At 33.0% G+C, this 22,127-nt stretch overlaps 2 protein-coding genes across 2 annotated transcripts; both read left to right on the top strand.

The window, feature by feature from the left end:
- Positions 1-3,622: 3,622 nt before the first annotated feature.
- LOC110639608 (protein EFFECTOR OF TRANSCRIPTION 2) lies at positions 3,623-6,689 on the top strand. Its single transcript, XM_021790628.2, is given in 3 exon segments — positions 3,623-3,817; positions 3,985-4,350; positions 4,907-6,689. Coding segments are annotated over 3 exon segments (1,962 nt in total). The 5' UTR covers positions 3,623-3,712; the 3' UTR covers positions 6,398-6,689.
- A 10,932-nt stretch (positions 6,690-17,621) lies between these two features.
- On the top strand, positions 17,622-20,137 carry LOC110639607 (protein EFFECTOR OF TRANSCRIPTION 2). The gene is made up of 3 exons (XM_021790627.2): positions 17,622-17,786; positions 17,956-18,321; positions 18,885-20,137. Exons 1-3 carry the CDS (start codon positions 17,682-17,684, stop codon positions 19,917-19,919), a joined length of 1,506 nt encoding a protein of 501 aa, XP_021646319.2. The 5' UTR covers positions 17,622-17,681; the 3' UTR covers positions 19,920-20,137.
- The last annotated feature ends 1,990 nt before the right edge of the window (positions 20,138-22,127 follow it).

Here is a 22,127-nt window from a genome sequence, read left to right on the forward strand (position 1 = left end):
CTAGAAAACTCCGATTTAGGTGATTCTTGAATCGATGGAAACCTAATACATAGTATAACATTTCATATGAAGAAAATTAGATCAAATTATGGACTTAACTTGATCAAATTGTTGAACGAGTTGGATCAATAAATTTGCAGAACCAAATTTTAAAGCATAAACAGTAACCATAATTTGAGTATAACTTGAGCTACAAAACTCCAATTGGAGTGATTAAAAAAGGAGAATAAACTTAAGACAATAGGGAACATTTTCTATGAAGAAAGTTTTTTCAAATTCCAATAGAAAAGTGACCAATAGAACAGTGCAACCTTAGACACCAAAAACTAAAAATTGACAATTTTGCCTAAAAGACTTAAGTGTTGAGAAAATGACCAAAACCAACAAGTTTGGTAACCAAAATGTGGTATGTGGGTAAAGTTGGAATTCCCATACCTATTAAGCCTTAGAAAGTCAATAATTTGACTTGAATAGTGTAGTGAATAGTAACCCGAAATACAAAATTTCAAGACCGTCGAGTTTAACACGTTAGAGCTAGGTAAAAGTGAAGTTAAATTTATTTTTGGATTTATGTTAAGTTATAGTACTGAAACACTGTGAAATTGTGTGTTTCAGTGGAAAAGAATACCGGAACAGAACCCGAGGAGTCGAGTCGAGGTCAACAGGCGACTCGTTTGAGGTTTGTGCACAACGTATACTTTTTATAATCATCTTTTGCATACTGTTTTGAATAATGTGAAATATTGGATTATGGCATTCTTATGATGTTTGATCTAAATTGTTGAAAGTTATTATGTATATTTGAAATGACAATATTTAGCAAATTGCTAAGATAAGTTTTGAAACCACAGTGTCATGACCATATATTTGAACACCTCATAGCACGACTAGTGGGGGTAATTAGTTTCGAATTTTGATTCCTTCTCTGGAGAAGTGTTGAGGTGTGCCAGTAGAAGAGGATGTGAATAGATATCCATATATTTGAGCTAGCTAGCCTTGTGATGTGATTTCTCTTTAGCCTTTGGCTATTGAGATTCTATTTGTTTTGAATGGCATGATCTAACTGTGGGTTTTTATGAAATGTGTTTTGATACTTTGAAATGAACTTGGTTTGCATTAAAATCTCATAATTCATGTTTTGTGTTTAATGCTCACATTTAGTCAAATTTTTTAATAAATGTGATTTATATTTTGCATAAAAATTATTTTAGTATGTTGTGCACCACTGAGTCCTAGTACTCAGCGATAGCTTTTATTGCTGTCGCAGATACAGAGACTAGAGGAGCAGCAAACTGAGCTGCTAAGGATTAAAGATCATTCAGCTTGAAGTTATCGGGTATAATTTATACCCTAATTGTGAATATTTCTTTTGATGTATGTATTGCATATAAAAGTATGGACATGTAAATGGGTTTTGAGCAGCTTGTACAAAATTTGTATGAAGTTTGTAATAAAGTTTAGTCTGTATTTCTTTTGATGTAAATTTTGTAAGGATGTATATAAATTGTTTTGTCTCTAATGAAAAATGAGTGAAACTATTTTATTTAATTTGAATGAAATGTATTGCTAGTATTTTGAGGATTATTGAATTTTGAACTTGAGAAATTGATTGAAATGATTATGGAGTTGTTGAAATGGATTGAGTTTGATTGTGAAATTGAAGTAGTTGTTGAGAAAACATTTTTAGAAGTACTTTTTACAGGTATTTGAAGAACTGTTTTCTCAAAGTATAAGTAAAAATCTGTCAAAATTTTTATAAAATTTGAGGAAAAATAAAATGGGCCAAAAATTTTAACTAGTTTTTAATTTCAATTAAATGTTTTAAATACCTATTAGAAAACGCTCACCATTTATCAAAACTAAGAAAATTGTTTTAAAATTCCTTGTAGGATACGTAATGAATTATCGGTAGGTGAAGTTTAGTAATTCATTAGGTATTCTACGGGATCATGTTATGGCTTACAGAGGGGTAAGGTATGACATTCACATTCTATCCTCGCGGGAAGTCTCAAAGTTCTTTTGCCAGCATTGAGGAACTTGAGACTTTTCATTAAAGTAGTTATCCGATAGACGCAATTTGTACTAGTGTTATTGTATTCTACCCATCAACCTCACCAAATCCGCCATATCCACCACCTAAAATCATCATCTCCTCACAAACTATTAAAAACATTTCATTGTTACCATTTGCTACTCAACCAACTGCATCTCCACCTCTTTTACACTGATTTGCTCGAAATACCCAACCACCTATATACACCTTAGGCTTCAATTAAAAAAGTTATTTGCAATAAAATAATTTAATATTCTCATATGATCATATTATTTTTTTATGAATTTTATTTTTTTAAATAAAATTTTTAAATTAAAAAATTTAATTCTTTCACTTAAATTTTTAAATATAAAAAATAAAAAAATAATTAAATTAAATTCTTATAAAATTGTAGTTCTCCAATAAGGGTTAAAGAATAAAAATTATCATTGATCTCAAACATATAATTAATCAATTATGAATTGATAATGAAATTAAAATATTAATTTTATTTAATTCTTGAGAAAGAATATAATTAAATTTGTTGCTAATATATTATGAATCTAACAAGTCACACACATATAGATTGTAAGAAAAGAATTAAAATGGGTTATCAAGTGGACTTGATTACAATAAAATAAAATAAAATAATTCTAAAAACTTGTGGATCAAATTATAAAATTTATTTAGACTTTTATGTCCTAATAATTTAATTTAAAGTTTCAAAAATTGTATGAATTAATTATGTAATTTTTAATTCTTATAGGGGTCGATTTATAATTAATCAATTTAATAGGTTAAATTAATAATTATAATTTTTAACCCATATAAATGGAACCTTGTCATCTTTCTTGCTTGAGAAGCTTTCACTTTCACTTGAGCTAGTACTCAAATTTTCATTTTCTCTAATAGAATCTTAAAGAATTTCCTCACAATTAATCTGTATGAATACCATTGGAGGCCAAACATATAAATGGTTGGTTGTTTACTATAACCTAATTTGGTAGTTAGCAAATTCTCAAAGTTAATTCAGGCAATTTACTTAATAATTAATTTTAAGTACAACTATTCTATAAGTTAATTAAAGTTAATTTTTCTGATAAATTTATTGTATAATTAATATAGTCTAACACTCAATTCAAATTTGATTACTCTCTTTTCTGTCGCACAAAAAATGGTACTCAATCTTTGTTATTGTTCTTGCTTTGATATTTCAAAACAAGTCCTACCCCATATCTGCAACTTTGGGCTCGTTGTTATTTAAATTGGGGCCTCCATAACTCGCCGGTCAACTGACTATGAGGCTGAGAGTACCCTATGGCGGGACCTTAGGCTCAAGCCCAATCTCTAAAGAGCATTTGGGCCAGCCGGAGAATCGAACCGTTTGAAATTTGAAATGGACAGAACAATCTGTCGTTCCAAATTGGCAATGCAATTCCCAAATAAAAATCGCCGGCTCTTTTAAAACGGTCCGTATCAGTTAGCGGCTAATTTCATTAAAAAATAAAAAAAATAGTGCTTAGTCTCCACGTAATTTCTCACAAAAGTAGATCTTCCTATTAAATGAGTCTTCCTATTAAATGAGTCCCGTATGATTGATTGATTGATTGGGAGAGAAGGTGGTGCACCTAATAATTCCTCTCAGTTAGCAGTGCCAGTAACCTCGGTTAGGAAGCAACTATGGAAGAGGGCGAAGAATCCGCCACTCCTACTGCTTCAGCTTCCAGATTGAAGAGGGAAGACTATAAGCGGACCAAGCACGACTCCCACTTCTCCAAATGGCAGGTTTGACCTCCCTCCTCGTTCTGGGTTCAATCTTGTGAATTTATGATCGTGTGCTCAACATGTGATCTTCGTAAATTCTTACTTTTCTTGACTAAGTTTGTACTCAATTAGTTTCCTAGAAACTTCAATTTGAGCATTTCGTTGGTTTTATGTGCTTCTGTTTTCAGGTTCTTATTGGACCTACTGATTGGGAAGACTACTCCCAGGGGTAGGAAGGAGCGACCAGGTACAGGGTTCACAACCTCCCAGCTAGCTCAGGTCCCGGTTTATATGAGCTTGGCGTAGCGGTCTCTCGCTCTGGGCTTGAGCGTGTCGTTGGCAAGCTTGATCCGGATGACATCGTGGTCGTTTACCTTGGCCAAGCAGACAATGTTAGGAATCGCCTCCAGCATTATGGCCGTTCTGGTGCTCATTTGGCCAATGCCTATGCAACTGGTCACTGGGATACAAAAAACGACTCTCCTCAAAAGGGGCTTGGTTTATTCGAGGAGATATTCTCCGGAGGCCACTCCATTGTGTTTAGATGGGCTTCTGTAAGTATTGTCCTTACATGCATAGCTTGGTTAGTTATATTTTGTATGTGAATTATGGGTCCATAATGGTGGATGAAATTCGGCTCTGCAATTTTCTTCCTGAATAATCATGTAAGCAAGTTTGAACCTTTTGTGGCTGTTGGAATATGATATTTCTCTAGGATCAGATATGAAGTTTCTTGCTTGAATTCACTGACTATTATGAACTGCATGTTATTTTAACCTTATAATAGTAGAATAGACAGTCATTGCTATCAGGAGAACATAAATGGTTTGAACAGGTATCACTCACTCATCTTGTGCTTCTATGAACTCTCCACTATCTCAGAGTTGGTTTAGGGCATTGAGATCTGTCCCTCTGTATGTGTGTGTGTATGAGTAATGCTACATGCTTATAAACGAGTTACATCGTACATGTATATCAAGGTGGAATGGTGGATGATGCTTGAGTGACTGCAATTTTGTGCCTGCAGTAAAAGAATCAGGGATGCTTGCATGTTCTGGCTTATAATTTGTAGGATTCTATTTTATCTTCTCGTTGCCTTTCCTGAAACAGATGAAGGATAAGAGGAATGCTGAGAAAACAGAAGCTCAGCTTCTTGACACTTTTGATTATGCATGGAATAAAGGTAGTAATGGTGCACGCCGTCCTAATGATATCCTTCTGAACATTAGTAAAATTGCTTTAAGCAGTAACAGATTTTCAAGTATCTCTAAAAGGCTTTTATTTCAACGACCGGGTCAAGGGGTTATTAAAATTGAAGCAAACAAGCCACTTTCACCAGAAAAATGTACTATTCCTGCTGATGAGGATGAGAAAAGTTTCCTCATAGGAATTTTCAAGTTTAACAGATCACAGCCTAGATTAGTTTCAGACAAATGTGGCATTGATCAGGACTTCATTCACATATGTGGATTCATCATGAATGACAGTATCCCTTGTAGAAGGCCACCTGTTCCAGGGAGAAAGAGATGTGAAGGACACAAAGGAATGAGAATTTATGGATCTAGTTCTAAGCCAATTTCAGAAGGGAATTCAAATTATTTGCCTGGTGTGCATCTGGATCCTAGCACTCACTATGACCATGACCATGCTACTACATGTGGGGTAAATTTAGGTGATGGGATTTTCTGTAGGAGGCAAGCAGTGCCAGGAAGGAAAAGATGCGAGGAACATAAAGGGATGAGGGTTAACAGCTGTGTCTCTAAGCCAATAGCAGAAGAGGAATGCCATCCTGCGAACAGCGGTTCTATGGACTGGACAAACAACATTGTCTCGTCTGGAAGCAGCATGTATCAGGGACTTCAGTTTCATTCTCCAAATGACGTTTCTATTGATGAACATTTTTCTTCTATTTGTGGAGCAATTTTGGGGAATGGTTCATTCTGCAGAAGGCAACCCACTCAAGGAAATAAGCAGTGTTGGCAGCACAAAGGCTGGAGGGGTGATAGTAATTTATCTGGTAGTTCCATCTCAAGGTTTGATACAGTCACATGTTGGCAGCACAAAGGCATGTATCAGGGACTTCAGTTTCATTCTCCAAATGATGTTTCTATTGATGAACATTTTTCTTCTATTTGTGGAGCAACTTTGGGGAATGGTTCATTCTGCAGAAGGCAACCCACTCAAGGAAATAAGCGGTGTTGGCAGCACAAAGGCAGGAGGGGTGATAGTAGTTTATCTGGTAGTTCCATCTCAAGGTTTGATACAGTCACATGTTGGCAGCACGAAGGCATGTATCAGGGACTTCAGTTTCATTCTCCAAATGAAGTTTCTATTGATGAACATTTTTCTTCTATTTGTGGAGCAACTTTGGGGAATGGTTTATTCTGCAGAAGGCAACCCACTCAAGGAAATAAGCGGTGTTGGCAGCACAAAGGCAGGAGGGGTGATGGTAGTTTATCTGGTAGTTCCATCTCAAGGTTTGATACAGTCACATGTGGAGTTGCCTTACAGAACGGTTCTGTCTGCATGAGAGCTCCTGTTCATGGAAGAAAGAGATGTGAGCAGCACAAGGGAATGAGAGTCTCCACATCCTTTAGTTGAGGAGTAACATCATAGATTAGAGTAGTGTTGTACATCCTAACTTGTTGAATAATGTTTTAGCTTGCTTTCCCTAACATATATTAGGGAATGGTGGTTGTACATCTCTAAATTTATTAGAGTAGTGTTGTGCATCCTAACTTGTTGAATAATGTTGTAGCTTGCTTTCCCTAACATATATTAGGGAATGGTGGTTGTACATCTCTAAAGTTGTAGTTGCTTGGCACTGTGTCTTTGTGATTGTAACTGTGGTTCTGCAAGACGCTTTTTGTCGAATATCATTCCTCTTAAATCATTTGCCTTGACTGTAAACCAGAGGCCCTTCACTTTTTTCTCACTTGTGCTGTTTCCATTAAGATCAAGGTTTTCATACCCGGAAATGAGGGCTGAAGGTCAAATATTTAAGGATCCACTCAGTATATTATTTATCTTGAAAATGAGATTTAAAAAATTATTGACAAATCTGATGTGAATATGAAACTATTTACAAAAAATAATGTTTGCTTAAGAAATCACTGCTTAAAAGCCTGAAAACGTAAAAGGCACTTTGTGAAACATTTATTAAGTTTACTTAAAATAATAAAAATAGGTAAATTCAGAGGATTTATTATCTGCCATGCTACTATGCAATCCTTTTTATATATATATAAAAATTTACTATAGATAATAATCTCTGCTGTCATTAATAAAAAAAAATGTTGGTAACATAAATAAAAACGATAAATTTTATTTTATTATTAATATAAATTAATTTTTTTTAATTATTTGGAAACAAGTTTTTAATTAGAAGTTGTTGTGTTTTATTTATTATTTTTATAATTATTTATCGTATTAAATAAACATGAAAAATTTTTTTGTGTTGTTATTCTTTAGAATGAAAATTAAAAGGTGAAAGGAATTATTCCAAATAAATTTAATTTTTGTAAATTTTAGTTATGTTAAAATTTCAATATTTAATATACATGATAGATTTCGGTAATTAGACTCTGTTTGACAATAATTTTTAAGGTAGCGTTTAGCGTTTTGACGAGCATTAAAATACTATTTCTTTTATTTATATTGTTTGGTGACATAATATTTATACTAACTTTTAGAGGTTGAGGGAGTGGTTCATGAAAATCTATCATTTCTAATTTTTAGAGGTTGATGAAATATTTTAATTAAAATAAATAAGATTTATCACTATTTTTACATTTAAAAGTTAATTTAACAGCTTTTTTTATCAAACACTTTTACTTTAAATAGTTAACCACTAACAACTAACGGCTATTAAAATAATTAATAGCTCTTAGAACAGTTAATATTGTCGAACATGCCATATATAATTTTTAGTATTTTTTTAACATTTAGATTTAAAGTTAGGGGTTGGGGGCAATTTTGTCTATTCATATATTTTTTAAAATAAATGTGATATCATAACAACATCATATCGGTTGTTGTAGCTTAAAAGAACTTTTTGAAATAAATTTAAATTTAAGTGATTTTATTGTAATATATTGAAATTTAGAGACAAAAATAAATATGAGTGGTTATTCAATTTATTCAATTATATTGCTATCATTGAAATTTCATTATGCTCAGATTACAAAATAAAATTTTCTTTTATTAGGTATAACCATGTCATTTATTTTAAATATATAATTTTAATTAAATTTATTTTTTGTGATTATTTAAAAAATAAAATTGAAATAAATTAAACACATTTTATAATTTTTTATCATTAATATTGTTTACTCAGAAAATAATTTAATTAGCTGACAATTTAGAAAATATAAATATGTCATATACTGAATGTATCAATTGAATGTATCTCTATTTTCTATCAAACAATTGTGAAAACTTATCTAGAGTGAATGAGCATAAAATAATTAATAAATAAATTATTTATTTAATATAAATAAATATATTTTAAGTTAATTCACAATATTAAATATTCATCATATTTTAAAATTTTTTTATTAATTATATTTTTAAATTAATAATAATTCTATTTCATTTTTAATAAACTTATCAACTTTTATTTATTTCGTATATATACTTTCAAAAGTCACATATTTAAATCACGCTACAATCCAAGTCATTCGTTAGAGAACCCCTCAAAAGTTTCCACTTCGGACACGTTCCTGCCATAAGTAGCTGAATGACAAAAGAAGAAACTAGGACCATTTAAAGAAGTCGATCCTTTTTCTTTAAAGGTTTACATAGTTAGTGTTAGCATGATTATAAGATATTTGTTTAGTATAATTATAGTAATTATTATTTTTATTAAAATTAATTTATATTTTCATGTATAAATAGATGTAGTATCTCTGTAAATAATGCAAGATACATATATACAATCCTTTCTATCATTACTTGTATTCTTTCTACTAATATGATATCAGAGCCATAAGACTTTTATTTTCAGTTTCTGGGATCTCTCTTCTCTTTCTACAACCTATTCTGGTTTATGCTTTCATTCCTGTTATTATATTACATTTTCTCTTCATCTTGTTATCAATCTACACTCTGCTACAGACTAGGAAACTAATGGAGAAATCTGATATTTCAAAATCTACTACAACGGTTCTGACTGGTTCCAACTATAATCTTTGGGTTCAAGGAATGAAAAGTTTTTTGATAGGTCGCAAGTTTTGGCGTATTGTTACTGAAGATATCACTATGTCGACAAGAGAGAACAATGAAACTGATGCAAAATTTGCTGACTGTCTTGAGGATTGGGATAGTAAAAATCATCAGATCATCACCTGGTTTTGCAATACCTTTGTCCTGTCCATTCACATCCAATTTGCTGATTATGACTCTGCAAAAGAAATCTAAAATTTTTTTGCTAATCGATATCAGACCACTGGATTTGTCCACTATTATCAGTTGTGGACTATTCTTCGTAATCTGAAACAAGAACAAGTCAATTTATGAATGATTTTCTTGCTCACGTCCAACCCATTTGGAATCAAATATCTCAGGGCAAAATCAGTGAAGATCATCTTCATCTTATTCAAGTTCTAATGGCTCTTCAATTAGAATATGAGGCCGTTCGAGCGTCCCTGCCACATCAAAATCCACTCCCATCATTGGATATTGCTATCCAAGAGATTATTTTTGAAGAGACTCGTCTCAATTTGGATAAAACTCCTCAATTTGAAACAGCTCTTGCAACTACTTGATCCTTACATCAGAAATCTGGCAATCAACTCTATAAGAATTGTAATAAAATTGGTCATGCTTTTGCTTATTGTCCTACTATATAATGCAAATATTGTCATGGTCATATTCTTGAACATTATCCCACAAACCCTCCACCATCAAAAGGAGGGCATTCTAAATTCAAGAATTTCTCAAAGCCTGGATCTTTCTTTATCATTGCTGTTGCTGCTACTGAGGGTTCTACTACCATCATCATGAGTGATCTTAAGGTACTATTCAAATAGGTTATCTCTTCTAATTCCTCTGCTGGCATGTCTGCCACTCTGGGTAATTCTTATTGGCTTTTTAACTCTGCATGTTGTAATCATATTACCACTACTCTTAAATTCTTGTCTTCTGCAAAACCTATATCTTTCTTACCACCAATCCATTCTGCAAATGGTACTAAAATGAACATCACACATACTGGTCATGTGTCTACCTCAAATCTTCATCTCCCTAACACCTATTATATCCCTAATTTGGCACTCAATCTTATTTCTGTTGGTCAGTTGTGTGAAAAATGACTAAATATTAATTTTTCTCCCCTTGGTTTCCAAGTACAGGATCCACAAGTGGGATAGATTCTTGGGATGGGTCGTAGAGTGGGTTGATTATTTGAGCTTGCATCTTTACATCTTCCTCAGAGATTTGTGTCTGCATCTACAATCCCCAATTCCTCCATTCACAAATGGAATCTTTGTCTTGGTCACACCTCTGCCAGTAAACTTCAACCTTTAATTTCTCGTGGATTATTAGGATCAACTAAGTTTGAGTCATTTAATTATTTAAATTATCAGCTTGCAAAACAACCTGCATTGTCTTTTTCTCATAATAATACTACTTCAGACACTCCTTTTGGCTTAATTCATTCTGACATTTGGGGTCTTTCTCCTATTTCTTCAATAAATGGTTTTCGTTATTTTGTAATATTTATTGATGGTTATTCTCGGTTTACTTGGATATATTTTTTGAAACATCGATATGAGTTATCACAAATTTACATCACATTTACAAAAATGATTAAAACTCAATTCTCTTGTGACATTAAAATTCTTCGAACAGACAATGTCATGGAATATTGGGATTCTTATTTACTTTAGTTTCTTAGTCAACAAGACACTGTTGTTCAACGTTCTTGTCCTCACACCTCTCAACAGAATGGGCGAGCCGAACGCAAGCATCACCATATTCTTGATTTTGTCCGTACTCTTCTTCTTTCTGCCTCATGTCCAGAAAAATTTTGGGGAGAAGTAGCTCTTCATGTTGTTTATATTTTTAACAGTCTTCCTACTTTGGTTTTTCATAATTTATCTCCTTTTGAAAAGTTGTTTGGATAACATCCTGACTATTCCATCCTTAAACCTTTTGGATGTGTTTCTTTTATTCTTTTACAACCTCATGAACATACCAAATTATAACCCCGTGCTCCTCTATGTTGTTTTCTTGGTTATGGCATTGAACACAAAGGGTATTGTTGTTGGGATCCTATTTCCAATAAGTTACGCATCTCTCGTCATGTTACCTTTTGGGATAATACTATGTTCTCTTCTCTTTTCAAATTTTATCACTCTGTCAATACTGATTCTCTATTTTTCACTGACACCACCAAAAAGCTGTTTCCAAGTCCTGATCCAGGTGCTTTTGATGTGCTCAATACTAGCCCAACTCCACGTACCCCTGTTGAATCTGCACTAGTTGTTGATCCAGTACCTGCGTCTGTATTTCCTCCTGCCACTACTCTCTGTCGTTCTACCTGTGTAAGAGAAACTCTTCATTATCTTTCTGATTTTCACTGTTACTCTACTATTACAATCCTTCATGAGCCTCGTTCTTATCGTAAGGCAAGTACTGACCCTCTTTGGCAGCAAGCTATGATTGAAGAACTTTAGGCTTTAGAGAAAACTCATACTTGGGATTTAGTTGATCTTCCACCAAACAAGACCCCTATTAGTTGCAAATGGATTTACAAAATCAAGACTCATTCTAATGGAACTATTGAACGCTACAAAGCTCGCTTAGTAGCCAAATGGTAGACTCAAGAGTATGGTATCGACTATGAAGAAACTTTTGCTCCAGTGGCCCCATTAACATCTGTTCGCAGTCTCTTAGCTATTACTGCAGTTCGTAAATGGAAACTTTTTCAGATGGATGTCAAAAATGCTTTTCTTCATGATGATTTAACAGAAGAGGTTTATATGCATCCTCCTCCTGGTTTTCATTCTCCTCATAAGGTTTGCAAACTTCGGCGAGCCTTATATTATATAGATTAAAACAAGCTCCCAGGGCCTGGTTTACCAAATTTAGTTCCACTCTTGCTCAACTTGGTTTTCTCTCTAGTCCACATAATTCTGCATTATTCACTCACCGAACTGACAGTGGTATTGTTCTTTTGTTGCTTTATGTTGATGATATGACAATAACAAAAGATGATTCATCTGATATTTCAGAGTTACAACATTATCTCAATCAGCATTTTGAAATGAAAGACCTAGGTTCTCTCAGCTATTTTTTGGGTCTTGAAGTTTCTCATAATTCTGATGGCTATTATCTCTCTCAAGTCAAGTATGCATCCGACTTACTTTCTCGAGCAGGCATCACTGATAGCAAAATAGTATCAACCCCGATGGAGCTTAATTGCAAACTTACACCTCTTGATGGCACTCCTCTTGATGATTTTACTTTATATCGACAGCTTGTCAGGAGTCTTGTTTATCTCACAGTTACTCGACCTGATATTTCATATGTTGTTCATCTGGTCAGCCAGTTTATGTCTGCTCCTCACTCAACTCATTTCTCCGCAGTACTTCAAATCCTTCGTTATATCAAGGGCACTCTTTTTCATGATTTGCACTTTTCTGCTACCTCTTCCCTAGTATTATCTGGCTACTCTAATGCTGATTGGGCTGGTGATCTGACAGATCGTCGCTCTATAACTGGTTATTGTTTCTTCTTGGGTGATTCTCTTATCTCTTGGTGTAGCAAAAAGCAAACTGTTATTGCACATTTTAGTACAGAATCTGAATATCGTGCTCTTGCTGATGTTACATTTGAATTACTTTGGTTACGGTGGTTATTAACTGATATGGGTGTCACTCATTCTTTTGCCACGATGCTTTATTGCGATAATAAAAGCGTCATACAAATTTCTCATAATGATGTATTTTATGAGCGTACCAAACACATCAAAATTGATTATTATTTTTTATGTCATCATGTTGCTCATGGCACCATATGTTTGATTTCTGTCTCCTTTGTCAGCCAAACCTCTAATATATTCATCAAAACGCATCTTTCTGCTCGCTTTTAGGATCTCTTAAGCAAACTCAAGTTGGCACTTGTGCTACCACCTTGAGTTTGAGGGCGGGTGTTAGCATGATTATCGGAGATTTGTTTAGCATAATTACAACAATTATTATTCTTGTCAAAATTATCTCATATTCTCATATATAAATAGATGTAGTATCTCTGTAGATAATGTAAGATATATGTACATAATCCTTTCCATTATTATTTATATTCTTTCTGCTAATAGTTAGAAACATACGCATCTTGAGCCACTACGTGAAAAGTGATTACATTAAAAGGCAAAAAGAAATATATTAGAAGATGTTGTGGCTATCCTGTTGTTGGGAGCCCTAATTGGAGACAATTAAAAAAAAAAAAAAAAAACTGTGTTTGTGATTTTATCATGGTTTTATCTCCCTTTGACTGAAAAATAATCTTGAGTTTTATATAATAAGTAATCAAGCTTTGCCTTTAAGAGGATTCTAGCTAGGATATGGTTGAAAAGAAAATTGTTAGCTCCCTTGGTGAGACAATAATGCTAAAAAAAAAAAGAAAAGACTTGTAATTATGTTAAAAATAATTTTTAACTAATATTTAATGTCAATTAGTACTATGATGAAACAGATAGAAAGTCATTTTATGTTAACAGGCTAAAACTTATATACTATTTTATCATAGAGCCATTAAACTTTAATTTTTAACATAAAATTAATTAAATTTTAATTTAATTTTATAATTATTGTAATTTAAAATAAAAAATTTTTAAATTAACTTATTGATTTATCTATTATTTTATAAATAAAAATGCTTAGGTAGTATTTGGTATAAATGAATTCCATAAAATTTTGAGAAATTCATTTGTAAATCTAAAATTTTAGTGCTTGGTTTAAATAAAAATTCATTTGAAATTCGTAGTAATTAATTTCATGAAATTTATTATAACTAAACTAAATTTCATCAAAATTGATGGAATTTATAAATTAATTCTAAACTTAGAATTATATATATATTAAATGATAAAATTATCCTCTTATTATATATCGTTTTATTTTATTTATTCCAAACGTAAAATTTATTTCATTTGAAATGAATTTTATATTTAATATAAAACATACCAAACAAAGAAATTTATTTGTAAATAAATTATATCACCAAATTTATTTGTAAATAAAATAAATTTTAACATAGAATTCAATCAAACAGGATCTTAATTATAATTGCTGGTGTTGGTGTTGTTTTGGCCCACCAGGGCCTTAAAACTCAATGTTTCAATGATGGTGCCAAGATTAGTTAAGTTCATTATGTGCATTTAACTCTGACAACTTATTGTTTGTGACCTACACTGCACGTTGCAGGTTTGCTAAAATTATTTACATTTGTATGAAATGTTCACATTAAGGTCTCTATTGCAGCATGATGCTGCAATAGAGACCTTAAAAAGAAAGCAAGCATTAATGCAATCCCCAGGTTGAACCACATGAGTCAAAGCCCAAACCAAAGCTCTCCTTGGTATCTCTTTCGATGCCTTAACAGCAACCACCACCACTTTCCCAACCACAATATCTGAAGCACCCTTCCCATTCATATCATCAACCGAGAAATCTAACCTGTAACCCCCTCAATTTCAACTCACCATATAACCAAAACCCACATAAAAAATTCTTCATCAAACAAATTATTGAGCACGAAAAGAACTGCATTATCAAGTGACAACACGGAAACCAAGATGCTTTCAAAATGCCCCGATAAAAAAGCTACAAGTGGTAAAAGCAGAAGAGGGTCTTGCACTTCAAGGCACTTTCCCAACAGGGTACTTCTCTTTTTACATGGAAAGAACACTGTGGACAACTTTGGATCAAGCAAACCCAGATGAGATTTTGCAAGCACAAGTTCCTTTCGGGGAAACTGAAGTTACTTTTTTTTATGTTCGTGTGGAAAGCAAACAGAAGTTGGTTCCTCCGTGAAAAAGCAGGATTGGCACTGGGCACAGTTTACTGAAAGTGGTGTTGTATGAAATTTCTCCTGCTGCTTATAAATAACAATAAAGAGAGACAAAGCGCCAATGCAGGGAAGAAAACAGACTAAACCAATACAGAAATTCAAGAAATCGCCTGGATTATGTTTTTGATCCCAAACATAAATCAAAAGAATTAGATGAATTACTGGAGTTCGCTTGCCCTGCAATTTTCAAATCTTTATTTAAAAAAAAAAAAGAATTTTGCTTTCCATTTGGGGAATAAATTAAGGAGTTAGGTACTGGGGAGGGAAGGAATATTGGTTATTTAATTATTTTATATTTTTATTATAATTAAAATATAATAAATTTAATTTTTAATAAATGATAATGTCAAGTATGCCATTAAAATTATTTTATATTTTTACTTATAAAAATGTTTTAAGTTTACAAGTATCAAAATAAAATTTTTTATTAATTTTAAAAATATTTTCTTAAATTGACTTAATATAAAATTCTATTATAATCTTAACTTAACAATAAAAAAAATTAGCCTAAAATTTGACTTTTTTAAAGATTATTTTTTATATATATTAGTTGAAACTAGGTTTAGAGTCTGCCACAATATATTAATATAGGGTAATGCAGACGTGGATTTAAAATATTTAGTTTTCTTATTTCTTAGGGTTAGGTGGCAGTAGCATATTGATAGAAGAATGGGCAACCTTCAAGCTACCAAACCAAGACAAATTTAGTTTGAAGGTATTACATCAATCAGAAATTTCCCCAATTTCTTTATTTTTTGCTTCAATTCACAAGTTATTTGCCAACTACATGAGTGTCCTACTTTTATACAACTTGTTCTTTGTGATTGAGTATGTGATGTAATGCTGAAAGATGTACGGAAATGAAAGTCTTTGTTGATGAGACACAGCAAGATAAAGAGACAAGAAGTAAACCAACTACAATAAATTTTCCGCAGAGAGAGCAAAATTAAATAGCAGAAACAGTCACAGAAAATGACATGAACTCTGTTTCTTTGTTCATTATGTTCAACATAAGAATGATGAAGATGCTGCTTTCATTTACAAGCGCCCTTTCCGAGATTCTATTTTGGCTGGATGCACAATGGGGTCTGGTTTTCTCAGTCGAATATGTACTGATGCTATTTGAATAATATTTCAACTGCGAAGGTCCTTAATTCGTTGATATTAATGCTTAATTGTTCTCTAACAGCTCTTAGCTTGAGACTAATGTTGATCGACCCTATTGTTAGGAAATTAATTAAGTGATGCATTCTAGGAAATATATTTGGGAGTATGCATGTGATTTTGGTAGATTCAGTGATCTTCGTAGTTAGGCAGTCAGGGGCCAGTCCACTACTGCTGGCGCTGATTGCTCTCCCACTCGAAAGGACCTTTGATCGCTACTCGGTCAAACTTTTCAAAGGCTAATCATCGCATTTTAAAAGGTGTGGCGATTGACCACTCCATAAAGGAGAGATTTTAATATGCATGAGCTGTATTTGGTTATCCTTACACGTTTTATTCTTATAAGTTAACTTTTAGAAAGTGTTTAGAATTAAATTAATAAGAAAGTAATTTTTATTTTTATAATTTTTAACCTTTTATTTAAGTTATTTAGATATTTAAAATAATTAAATTAACTTTTTATCTCATTAATAGTTATATCTTATTGGATAATTAAGGGTTAATCTTAAAAGAATAATTAAAATTTTATAAGGGTAATATTTAACCTCTGATTTTTTTAATTTTTATCAAACATATAACACATTTTTAAAGAAAGCAAATATAATCCCTAAGAGTAACATTTAATCCTTCAAAAATGCATAAACCTTAATGGGATTAAAAATTATTTTTTTGTTAATAATTTATATTTTAAAATTTTAATAATACCATAAAATATATAGATTTTATTTTATATAAAATAAAAAATATATAAAAATTTCTAAATATCATTATAAAAAACATATATATTATATTTAGTTAAATATTTATATAAACACATTTGAATAATAGATACCAACACGAACTTATTGAGTTAACTCGTCATGAGTATTAAATTTTAAATTCGAACTTAAATTTGATTAAATACTATCCAAAGACATCTTATTTTGGTTTGATTGAATTAGTTATCCATAAAAATCTGATCTTTTGTCATCCCTAATAAGGAGTTTTCATTTTCAATTTAGCTAGCACTCAAATTTCTATTTTCTCTAAAAGAATCTTTAAAAATTTCCTCATAAATGGATATCGTTGAAGGCCAAATATTTAGATGACTGATAGCTTACAACAACCTAATCTAGTAGTGAGCAAAATTTTAAAATTCATTGAAGTAATTTGCTTGATAATTAATTTTAAATATCACCCTTCTATAAGTTAAGTTAATTTTTTAAATTAATTTTTCTGCTAAATTTATTGTGTAATTAATATAGTCTAACACTCAATTAAAATTTGATTACTCTCTTTTCTATTCCACTAAAAAATGGTACTCAATATTTGTTATTGTTCTTGCTTTGATATTTCAAAGCAAGTCCTGGCTACCCCATATTTGCATCTTTGGGCTCATTGTGATTTCAATTGGGGCAAGTTTCTTAATAACTCGCCTGTCAACTGAATATTAGGACGAGAGTACCCTATATCAGGGACAGGACCTAGGCTCAAGCCCAATCCCTAAAGAGCATTTGGGCCAACTGGAGAATCGAACCGTTTGAAAATGGAAATGACAGAACAATCTGTCCTTCCAAATTGGCAAATCAACTTCCAAATAAAAACCGCCGGCTCTTTTAAACAGTCACTATCAGTTAGCAGTGCCTGTAGCCTCGGTTAGCAAGCAACCATGGGAGAGGGCGAAGAATCCGCTGCTCCGACTGCTTCTGCTTCCAGATTGAAGAGGGAAGACTATAAGCGGACTAAGCACGACTCCCACTTCTCCAAATGGCAGGTTTGACCTCCCTCCTCCTCGTTCTCGGTTCAATCTTGTGAATTTATGATCGTGGGCTCAAAATGTTATCTTCATAAATTCTCACTTTTCTTGTCTAAGTTTGTGCACAATTAGTTTCCCAGAACTTCAATTTGAGCATTTCGTTGGTTTTATGCGCTTCTGTTTCCAGGTTCTTATTGGACCTACTGATTGGGAAGACTACTTCCAGGGGAAGGAAGGAGTGGCTAGGTACAGGGTTCACAACCTCCCAACTAGCTCAGGTCCCGGTTTATATGAGCTTGGCGTAGCGGTCTCTCGCTCTGGGCTGGGGCGTCTCGTTGGCAAACTTGATCCGGATGACATTGTGGTCGTTTACCTTGGCCAAGCGGACAATGTTCGGAGTCGCCTCCAGCGTTATGGCCGTTCTGGTGCTCATTTGGGCAATGCCTATGCAACTGGTCACTGGGATAGTAAAAACGACTCTCCTCAAAAGGGGCTTGGTTTATTCGAGGAGATATTCTCTGGAGGCCACTCCATTGTGTTTAGATGGGCTTCTGTAAGTATTGTCCTTACTTGCTTAGCTTGGTTAGTTATATGATGTATGTGAATTATGGGTCCATAATGGTGGATGAAACTCGGCTCTGCAGTTTTCTTCCTGCCTAATCATGTAAGCAAGTTTGAACCTTTTGTGGCTGTTGGAATATGATATTTCTCTAGGATCAGATATGAAGTTTCTAGCTTGAATTCAATGACCATTATGAACTGGATGTCATTTTAACCTTATAGTAATGGAATAGACAGTCATAGCTATCAGAAAAACATAAATGGTTTGAACAGGTATCACTCACTCATCTTGTGCTTCTATGAACCCTCCACAATCTCATAGTTGGTTTAGGGCATGGAGATCTGTCCCTGTGTGTGTGTGTGTGTGTGTGTGTGAGTAATGCTACATGCTTATAAATGCGTACATCGTACATGTATATCAAGGTGGAATGGTGGATGATGCTTGACTGGTTGCTATTTTGTGCCTGCATTAAAAGAATCAGGGAAGCTTGCATGTTCTGGAATATAATTTCTAGGATTCTATTTTATCCTTACTCATTGCCTTTCCTGAAACAGATGAAGGATAAGAGGAATGCTGAGAAAACAGAAGCTCAGCTCCTTGACACTTTTGATTATGCATGGAATAAAGGTAGTAATGGTGCACGCCGTCCTAATGATATCCTTCAGAAAATTAGTAAAATTGCTTTAAGCACTAACAGATTTTCAAGTATCTCAAAAAGGCTTTTATTTCTACGACCGGGCCGAGTGGGTATTAAAATTGAAGCAAACAAGCCACTTTCACCACAAAAATGTACTATTCCTGCTGATGAGGATGGAAAAAGTTTCCTCAATGGAATTTTCAAGTTTAACAGATCACAGCCTAGATTAGTTTCAGACAAATGTGGCATTGATCAGGACTTCATTCACATATGTGGATTCATCATGAATGACGGTGTCCCTTGTAGAAGGCCGCCTGTTCCAGGGAGAAAGAGATGTGAAGGACACAAAGGAATGAGAATTTATGGATCTAGTTCTAAACCAATTTCAGAAGGGAGTTCAAATTATTTGCCTGGTGTGCATCTGGATCCTAGCACTCACTATGAACAGGACTATGCTACCACATGTGGGGTAAATTTAGGTGATGGGAATTTCTGCAGGAGGCAAGCAGTGCCAGGAAGGAAAAGATGCGAGGAACACAAAGGGAAGAGGGTTAACAGCTGTGTCTCTAACCCAGTAGCAGAAGAGGAATGCCATCCTGCTTACAATGGTTCTATGGACTGGACAAACAACATTGTCTCGCCTGGAAGCAACATGGATCAGGAACCTCGGTTTCATTCCCCATATGAATTTTCTATTGATGAACATGTTTCTTCTATTTGTGGAGCAACTTTGGGGAATGGTTCATTCTGCAGAAGGCAACCCACTCAAGGAAATAAGCGGTGTTGGCAGCACAAAGGCAAGAGGGGTGATAGTTCCATTTCAAGGTTTGATACAGTCACATGTGGAGTTGCCTTACAGAACGGTTCTGTCTGCATGAGAGCTCCTGTTCATGGAAGAAAGAGATGTGAGCAGCACAAGGGAATGAGAGTCTCCACATCCTTTAGTCGATGAGTAACATCATAGATTAGAATAGTGTTGTATTATGAAGGCCTCCTAAGTTGTTGAATAATGTTGTAGCTTGCTTTCCCTAACATTTATTAGGGAATGGTGGTCGTACATCTCTAAAGTTGTAGTTGCTTGGCACTGTGCCTTAGTGATTGTAACTGTGGTTCTGCGAGACGCGTTTTGTCGAGTATCATTCCTCTTAAACCATTTGCCTTGACTGAAAACTAGAGGCACTTCACTTCTTTCTCACTTGGCTGTTTCTATGAAGATCAAGGTTTTCATACCTGAAGATATGAAGGCTGAAAGTTAAAGATTTAAGGATCCACTCCGTATATTATTTATCTTTTGAATATTGGAATTAATTATTGAAATAATGGAATTTAAAAAATTATTTACAAATCTGATGTGAATATGAAACTATTTAAATAAATAATGGTTGCTTAAGAAAGCACTACCTAAAAACATAGAAAGTATTTTCTAAAATATTTGTCCAATCTTACTTAAAATAATAGAAATGGGTAAAATTCAGAGTATTATTATCTGCCCATTCTACTGGGCAATCCTTTATATATATATATATATATATATATAAATTCACTATGGGCAATGATCTCTGCCGCCATTGATAAAAAAAATATTAGTAATATAAATAGAAACGATAATTTTTAACGGTAATTTTTATCTTATTATTAATATAAATTGAATTCTTTCCTAATTATTTGGAAACGAGTTTTAATTAGAACTTCTTGTGTTTTATTTATTAATTATATAATTATTTATCATATTAAATGAACATGAAAAAATTTTGTGGTGTTATTCTTTAGAATGAAAATTAAAAGGTGAAAAGAATTATTCTAAATAAATTTAATTTTTGTAAATTTTAGTTATGTTAAAATTTCAGTATATACGTGATAGATTTTGGCATTTAGACTTTGTTCGACAATAACTTTTAAGATAGTATTTAACATTTTGATTAGAGTCAAAATACTACTTCTATTATTTATACTATTTAGTAACATAATGTTTATGTTAACTTTTAGAGGTTGAGGGAGTGGTTCATGAAATGTTGTTTCTCTTAATTTTTAGATATTGAGAAAGTATTTTGACTAAGGTCAACAATATTTTATCATTATATTTACATTTAATAGCTATTTTTATCAAATACTTCTACTTTAAATAGCTAACCACTGATAGATAATATCTAACGGCTAACTACTACTAAAATAACTAATAGTTATTAGAACAGCTAATAGTGCCGAATAAGTCCTTAATACATATATATATATATATATATACACACACAAGCTTCTTCCTTTCAAGCTTCTTCCTTTCAAGCTTCTTAAGCCGAGAGAATCCGAAGAAGGTCCTGAAGGAGTTTCACCCTGAGGTGAAGAAAGGAGCAAGAAGGTCGATTCAGTTCCCATTCTGCCTTACCTCTACCTCACCTACAAACACTGTAACTTCCTTGTAGTAGATCTTAGGAAGCTCATGTGCTGAGCAACCTTTGTAAGTCCTACCCGGAATTACATCTTTAAAACCTTTGTATAAATCTTACAAAATTTATAAGATTTTGAAGTAAGTTTTCTTCAATTTCTTTTACAAAATTACAAATCTTTATTTATTTTGCATGCATATGGCTGGTTTAACCGCCTAATCTGCATATATATATATATATATATATTTTTTTTTTCATCTTTACAAATTTAATTTTTCATTTCAGAGGATTTCTCTTTCTTGTGCATTTTGTTTATTTCTTTAATTATTTATATATTGTTCAAGATTTAGATTTTATTTCTTTGCTGTTAGCTCATTCCCCTTTCGATCCCGGTGCGTCCTTGGTATCAGAGCATGGGGGGGGAAATGTTCTATTTAAGGTTTGGATTCACATTAAAACATTTTTTAGAGGATGGTAAGATGATCTTAAGGTGATAAGACAGCTTCTTTAGAGGTGTAAATAGGCCTGGGTTGTAAGTCCCATCTTTGTAGCCGAGAGGGCATGTTTAGGGCAGTGATTCCTTTGGCGATTACCTCACTTAACTCAAAAGATCAACCTAGAAAAATTCTTTAAGTATGAATTCAATTTTCTGTAGGACAATTTATTCTTCAAACTCTTCTACCTCATCCTCTGAGTCGAGAAAGATAGTGAATAGTGAAGAAATTTGTCACAATCTAACCTATGGGTCGGATCGGCACTAGGACCTGGGCCAGCCTAAA

The sequence above is a fragment of the Hevea brasiliensis genome, chromosome 4 (genome assembly GCF_030052815.1).
Source record: "Hevea brasiliensis isolate MT/VB/25A 57/8 chromosome 4, ASM3005281v1, whole genome shotgun sequence".
In the NCBI taxonomy this organism is placed as follows: domain Eukaryota; kingdom Viridiplantae; phylum Streptophyta; class Magnoliopsida; order Malpighiales; family Euphorbiaceae; genus Hevea; species Hevea brasiliensis.

Bases quoted from the DNA above. Each gene is read 5' to 3' on its own strand.
- LOC110639607 (XM_021790627.2), top strand. From the start codon at position 17,682: ATGGGAGAGGGCGAAGAATCCGCTGCTCCGACTGCTTCTGCTTCCAGA. The intron at 17,787-17,955 runs GTTTGACCTCCC...TTCTGTTTCCAG, and splicing joins CCCACTTCTCCAAATGGCAG to GTTCTTATTGGACCTACTGA. The intron at 18,322-18,884 runs GTAAGTATTGTC...TTCCTGAAACAG, and splicing joins TTGTGTTTAGATGGGCTTCT to ATGAAGGATAAGAGGAATGC.